This window comes from Chrysochloris asiatica, unplaced genomic scaffold (assembly GCF_000296735.1).
Source record: "Chrysochloris asiatica unplaced genomic scaffold, ChrAsi1.0 scaffold00023, whole genome shotgun sequence".
Taxonomy (NCBI): domain Eukaryota; kingdom Metazoa; phylum Chordata; class Mammalia; order Afrosoricida; family Chrysochloridae; genus Chrysochloris; species Chrysochloris asiatica.
This window is the reverse complement of record NW_006408541.1, coordinates 4,384,637-4,392,150: the sequence shown is the minus strand read 5'-3', so window position 1 is coordinate 4,392,150 and position 7,514 is coordinate 4,384,637. Positions and strand designations below refer to the sequence as shown.

Genomic DNA, 7,514 nt, shown 5'->3' with positions numbered 1-7,514 from the left:
CACTGAAGTTTTCAAAATAGGAACTTCGCCCTCTAAAGCAGAAGGCTTGTGTGTGTGTGTGTTTCTTCTCTTGTGGTTTCATACAGCAAATGTGTGACAGCCTCTACTTAGAGACCAAGCAGATGTCAGATGCTACAGGGAGCAGGGCTGGGTTTCTGGTCCCTTCCCTCACTCTTGTCATTTCACCCTGGTCATGTTTGGCAGAAATCATGCCTGCTGGGGAATGGTTTTGACGGGTTCCCAGGTGTTGTCAGATAAGTCCACAGAACTCCGTTTCTGAGAACTGCTCAAAGGCAGTGACATTGCATCACCACCCTCGAAGCTGGGATATCAGTCTCCACGCTCCGAAGGGTTCCGTTCACATCGCCAACATGAAAGGCTCTGGCATCCCTGACCGAGCGCCCACGGTGAGTAAGCGGGCAGGGGTTGGTGGGCAGAGGCGTTGGTCCCCAGGTAACGACCAACTTTTGTTCAGAACTTCAGGGAAGAATGGGAAAAGTTTAATCTAAGCTTGTTATTATTGGATGCTGTGGAGACGATTCCAACGCATAGCAACTTTACACGACCGGGTAGAACCGCCCCATAGGGTTTGCGTGGCTGTCATCTTGATGGGTATAGATTGCCAGATCTTTCTTCCGCTGAGTGGCTGGGTGGGTTTGAACTGACAACTTTCAGGCTCTTGCATAACTGTTGTGTTGCCCGGGCTCCTTGAGTGTGGGAGATGTAAGTGCTGCAGAAATTTAACTTGAAGATGAGTGAACATCATTTTCTAGTAGAATCCATCTTGATGGGATGACAACACCCAACACTCTATCCATCCAATGTCTAAAATGGGCTTGATGAAGGTGTTAAGTCTCTGCCTCAGCCGGCCTTGGTCTTTCTGCTTTTTCTGAGCCCCGATGTCACAGGCTCTCTGCCTAGCAGCCCGATTGAGTTCCTTCTGCGTCCGGGCTCTGGTGTGTGTCATGTTCATGTTTTGTACTGACCTGTGGGAACCAAGCCAGAAGGTCCAAGATTTGCTATTTAGAAAGTTGACATGGCTGTACCAAAAACTTTGTTGTTGTTGGTAAGTGCTGTCAAGTCGGTTCCGACCCATGGCAACCCTGTGTAGGATTTGCAAGGAGTGGCTGGTGAGCTTGAACTGCCGACATTGTAGTTCAAGCCGGCCTTGCTATCCAGAGCATGAACCCACAGCACCACACAAGTACCAAAAAAAATATAAGACATTTACTCAGACTCAGGGAAAGTGGAGGCCAAGGTTGATCTTCTTAATCTTGCTATATACTCTTTAAATTTTAAGTGGAAGAGAAAAAAAGAAATGAGACAGTAAGTGGGAGCCAGCTTATATGGATTAAATGTGATTTATTATTACAAGAATAACTGTAGATGTCACTAATGGAATTTATGACCAAGTAACCCATGGTATCCTCTTCTATACTGTTGTTATTGTTAAGCGCTGTTGACTCGGTTCCAACCCATAGAAACCCTGTGTAGAGTTTCCTAGGAGCGGCTAGTGAGTCTGAACCGCTGACCTTGTGGTTCAAACTGACCTTGTGGTCCAGCGCATTATCCTACAAGTGCCATAGACATATGTAAATATCTTAGTTACCCTAGAATTTTGTCCATGATTATTTATTTTAAAAATCCTCAAACCAGTGGAAAAATAGGAGAAAAACAGCTTAGAAAATCCCTAAGTGTCCTTCCAGGTCTCAGTCCATTGCTAGATACTTGTCTTTCACTCCATTGCTGGACATAGATTTGTACATATTAACACACAGGTATATACTTTGGGGGGAACTGCAGATATCACAACACTGTGCCCCTAAGTGCTAGCACAGGTGTCTCCTATGGACAAGGACTTTCTAAATAATCCCAACTATCCCAAAAAATATCTTTTTTTCTCTTTTTGCTTTTTGGCGGTTGTTTGTTCTTCTGATCCAGGATTCCATCCGAGGTCTCACACCTGCATTGCTTGTCAGGTCTCACCTGTTGTTGTTGAGTTCAATCCGACTTGTAAGGACAGAATAGAACAGCCCCTTGTAGGGTTTCTAAAAGGTTAATCTTTATGGAAGCAAACCACCACCTCTTTCTGTTCAGAGGGGCTGGTGAGTTCATACCACCCACCTCCTGGTTAGCAGTTAGAGCCCTTAACCACTGCGTACGTCATCAGGGCTCCTTTATCAGGTTTTGTTAAGTGTTGTGGAGTCAGTTCCGACTCATAGTGACTCTATAGGATTTCTGAGGAGGGGATGGTGGGTTTGAACTGCCAGCTTTGTGGTTATCAGCCCAGTGCTTATCCTATAGTGCCACACCACGACTTAAGGATCTTAGCGATCCTTAATCCACAGCCTTTCATAACATTAACAACTTTTTCTAAATGTTCTAGGTTTTTTGTGTTTCCTGTACAATTTAGAATTCTTTTTATTGCTGGTTCATTTACTCGGCCTCAATAGTTTGTCTGCTGCTGCTGTGGGCCATCTGGTTGGTTCCAACTCACAGTGACCCTGTACAAGGGTTCTGAGGTTGTAAATCTTTACGGGAGCAGAAAGCCTCATCTTTCTCCCATGGAGTGGCTGGTGGATTCGAACTGCTGACCCTGCAGTTAGCAGCCCAAAGCGTAACCCACTTCTCCACCAGGGCTCCTTAAACAGTTTCTATAGAACTTTACAATTTATAGATAGTATATGAGATTATCCAAAGGGCCCTGGTGGCCTAACAGTTAAGCACTCGGTTTAAACTGGAAAGTTGGTGGTTGAAACCACCCAGTGACTCCAAGGGGAACGAGCTGGCTTTCTGTCTCCTGTAAAAATGACAGCCTAGGAAACCCCATGGGGCAAATTAATCCTATTACATGGGCTGCTCTAAGTCCAGATGCACGGAAGGGTAACAACACAGTGACCGCACTTGATAGTCCCTGCCCCCTCTGAAGCCCTCCTGTCAATAGTATATGATCACAATGGAAAACACTTATGGACCCACGCCCATATACCAGGCCCTGTGCTAAGCAAGGCCTTTACTTGTGTTTTCTCGTTATCTTCTCACAACGTTTCTTCTACTAGCTGGGAGCTATTCTAGTCCCATTTACAGAGGAAACTGGGTTTGCTGTTTGTAAGCAGCAATGCCAGGAACCGAGCTCAGGTGGACTGGACCCAGAGCCCCAGCTTGTACGCAGCTATCATCCTGACCCTTAGACCAGGGTCGTTTTGGGGAAAGGGGCAGCTAGTGTGTTTGGCTTACCTATGATCTCTGGGACTATCATTCTGACCCTTAGACCAGGGTCGTTTTGGGGGAAAGGGGCAGCTAGTGTGTTTGGCTTACCTATGATCTCTGGGACTATCATTCTGATTGTTCTCACAAACCTTTAAAAATGTAAAATTACTCATAAACCCATAGATTGCTCATTCACATTTAGCCCAGGGGCCATCCTTTGCCAACTCCTGTCTTAGATGAATCTGTCTAGGTTCATGTAGACCACACCTGTTTCAGTGATGGGCATACCAGGACAAAACCCCAAGTCTTTCAGCTCCTAGTCCAGAGCCTACCTCAGTTAATGGGTTCTCGGGTGGTCTCCCTATGGAAACCATCAGTACACTCTTAGGATGATGTACTTTTAAAATTACGTTTCTATACGTAAATCACACTGTCATCGAGCCGATTCAGACTCACAGTAAAACAACAGCACACCGTAGGACTGACCCATCAGGTTTCCAAGGCTTTATGGGAACAGATTGCCACCCCTGCCTCCTGGGGAACAGCTGGTAGATTCGAACTGCCAAACTTTAGGTTAGCAGCCAAGTGCTTTAACCATTATGCAACCATGTTGTTGTTGGTGTTAAGTGCTATCGAGTCAGTTCCGACTCATAGGACTCTGTATAGTTTCCAACGAGCAGCTGGTGGGTTTGAACGGCTGGCCTTGTAATTAGGAGTGCGGTGCTCACCCAACAGCATTATACCAGGGCTCCATGGTGGTGGTGTGCTGTGGAGTCGGCACCAACTCACAGCGACCCTGGTCAGGGTTTCCAAGGCTGTAAATCTTTACAGGAGCATCTGGAACAGCTGGTAGTTTCCAAATGCTGACCTTGAGGTTAGCAGCCCAACTCATAACCCCTACGCTACCACAGCCCCCTTTTGATACCAACAGTAATTGAACAGCTGTTTTGTTCCTTGCCTTTTACAATCAGTGATCCCTATTACAGTTCAGTTTAGATGAGCACAATGGAATCACTGCATTCCTTTTAGCGCCCACCTTATTGTTTGTTGTTGCGGTTAAGTGCTGTTGAGCTGGTTCCGATTCATAGCGACCCTGTGTAGGGTTTACGAGGAGTAGCTGGTGGGTTTGAACTGCCGATCTCGCAGTTCTGAAGTGACCGACCAGTAGTTATCTTGCAGCACCACACCAGGAATCCATTGCTTACTGGCTGTTTACACGGTAACACAGACTTCAAGGGGTCACCTGTGTAGATGGTCTTCAGCTTTGGTGCGTGCACGGGATGATAAAGCAGGCCTCATTTTCACACGGCAACCCCAGATTGCCTTCCGCACTCCAGTCTTCCAGACGCTTTCCTAGTACCCCTCTTGGGGACCACAGTCCCCACGCAGTAGGGCTTTCACTTTAGGACTGAGCAGATCATGTGTAATTCTTCCCTACTGGTTTTATAAACAAGAAGAAATGAAAAAAGGAATCACGGAGCTATTCGTGACAAGGACGCGCTGGCGTCACCCGCATTAATCTCTCATCCACCAATCGGTGGAGTCCGTGATCCGCCCCATTCAATAAGCGCCGGGAAATTAGGTCTAAAGGACGCGGTGCACCAGTGATTTGATTACACGAAAGTGCTGAATGTGAATGGTTGGCCACTTCAGAACTGCCTTAGGTTGAAAAGTAGACTTTGCGCCTCCTGTTTGGGATTCTGCTCATTTCCAAGTGTGTGTATCTTTACATGTATGTGTGAGTGTGTACTAGTATGTGCGTTTGCATGTGTGTGTGTAAATGTGTACCTATGGGAGAGTGTGTATACGTACATGTGTGAGTGTGTATATGTGAGAAAGTGTGTATATGTACGTGTACTAGTGTGTATACCTGAGACTGCGTATATGTATTTGTATGAGTGTATATATGTGAGAGAGTGTGTTTGTAAGTATGTTTGTGAGAGAGAGTGGATGGAAGTTAGGACACAAGCAGGGCCCCACCACAAGGCCCAGACCTGAACTTCCTGGTGGTCAAATGTCTGGGAACAGAGGTCAGCCCTCTCAGCTGCTGACCCTGCCTGGCCCCAGCCTGACCGGCCATTCAACCTCATGAGTAGAAAGTGGTCCCTTCCTACTTCCGTGGTCACTGTTGCGTTAGGTTTGAAACGTTGAAATTGAAATCAAGCTTACAAGGACCTGTGACTTTCCCTGACCTTGGCTAGTGACTTCTCCTCACCTGCCTCAGTCACAAGGAGAAACGGCCCAGTTCCAATTCCCAGTATGAAACACAGCTCACTGTCCACTGTTAGTCAGTCCTCTAACAAAGAGTTTTGGGGCCAGGGGGCTCACGGTAGCCAAGACCAAGCTGACCTTCTAGGAGGGCATCAAAAAGACAGCTAGTGAGTATGTGGGCACAATGCTTCCAGGAGGTGACTATCATAAAAAATAATGGTATCTGATGGAGGTAGAGACGTATGCTCGGTGACCGGAACAATGGGAAGAGCATTCCAGGCAGACGGAATAGCAACTGCAAAGTCTCTGTGGTTAAGCAGAGTATCAGCAGTCGTAGAATTCTTTCCTTCCATGAAAGAGATGTTTTGATTCCCATCCAATGTACCCCGAGCACAGCCAGCACCCATCTGTCAGTGGAGGTGTGCATGTTGCTAGGATGTTGAAGAGACTCCGATGGAACTTACTATCTAAGATGGAGGAGGAACAAAGGCCTGGACATCTTCTTCTGAAAAACATACCAAGGTAAGCCCTGTGTACCACAGCAGTCTGACCCACAGCCTTTCCAAGACTGAGCAGCTTTTCATTCCCTGGTGCACGGGGTTTGCCCTTCATTGGCATCTAACAACAGGTCTATCAGTGGCAAGTTGGTTGGAGCCAAGTGACCGAAGACAAGGGCTGGAAACGAGACTAGAGAGATGAGCAGGACCCTTTACACAGAGGGCCTGGTTGTATGCTGAGACCTTCTAGTGCAAAGGGGGACCCTGACCCATGGGAAGGACCTGAGATGATTTCTGCACCCCTGAGGAGGATTGGGGGGCAGCGAGCAGGAGCCATGGGTGAGTCTGAAGCCTTCAGTGGAGGCAGCGGTAGTTTCTATGTGGGACAGTTCTGTTCTGCCATCAGTGGACCTGGAGGAGAACCATTTGCTCTGCCGTTTGAAAACCATAAAACGTTTGGGGTTTGAGACCGTCCGGGTAGGAGGCTGACTGGAAAGAAGAGTGAACCAAGGACCCAACTGGTTTTCTTCAACAGGTGCTATGTTGGAGTCAGGGAGACAATATTTCTCTCGTTCATACAACCAACATGAGTGACTGCACTGGGCCAGGGAGTCCTGGTGTGGCACTGTTGGATAGCCGGAAGGGTGCAAACAAAAGTGACACCTGATTCCAAAGAGAAAGACGCACTGTTTTACGGAAAAGAAAGATACCTCACATTCTCTAGGCCCCTGGGTGGTAGAGATGGTTTGTGTTCAACAACTAAGCAATAAGATTGTGGGTTCCAACCCATCCACCCACACAGAAGAAGAAATGTCTGGTCATGTGCTGCTGTAACCATGGCAACCAAGGAAACCCTGTGGAGCACACTTGAGCTCTGTACCTCATGGGGTCGCTGTGAGTCCCGATCGATTCAACACAGACTCACAGAGGCACTTGTAGATCAGATCTCTCTAGAGCTCAGGACAGGTGCCCGGACTTGTGTCTGTAATTGGCACACAGCTCCTAGGAGTCTTCAGAGCCAGCAGGGCCCTAGAGGCTGACCGCTAACAATGCTGCCAGGCACAGGGTGACACCCGCATTCCTCCTACATTCCTCTTAGTCTGCCACATGGTACTCCCCACACAGTCCCCTTAGCCTTACTGCCGTTCCCATGGGTATGCGTACAAGAGTAGAATTCTCCTGAACAAATGGTTTCTGAGCAATCGATTTGGAAATAGTTCCTAAAAACTCTATTTCCCCTTTTTGCAGTTGATGCTGGAGTAGTCTAATGTCTCCCCCAGCGGCATCCTTTTGACGAGCCTCCCACCTTCCTCCTCTAACTTTGTTCCCCTCCAGGCCCTTGTGTTTCCTCCCTTAGTCATCAACCATCCAAAGTGGCCGCTTCCCCATTCCATATCTTGATGGCCAATCTCTTCCAATGGTCTCAGGGCTGACAATGAAATTTTTTTTAGGGGCGTGGGTGAAGAGAGAGCCCCCACCTTTTTTCCTCTTTACTGAGATAAAATGTTAAAAAAAGAAGAAGGATTACTAAACGGGTAAAACTAATGATGATGTAATGGATGCAGAGAATATCAGAAGGATGTTTACCTGTGCTTT

The 7,514-nt window shown here is 47.3% G+C and overlaps 1 protein-coding gene across 1 annotated transcript in view; it reads left to right on the top strand.

The window, feature by feature from the left end:
- Positions 1-371: 371 nt before the first annotated feature.
- Positions 372-7,514, top strand: part of CASS4 (Cas scaffolding protein family member 4) — a 51,476-nt gene continuing 44,333 nt past the window's right edge. The window contains exon 1 of the mRNA XM_006839318.1: positions 372-407. Coding sequence (XP_006839381.1) covers positions 372-407 — 36 coding nt within the window. The remainder of the gene's footprint in view (positions 408-7,514) is intronic.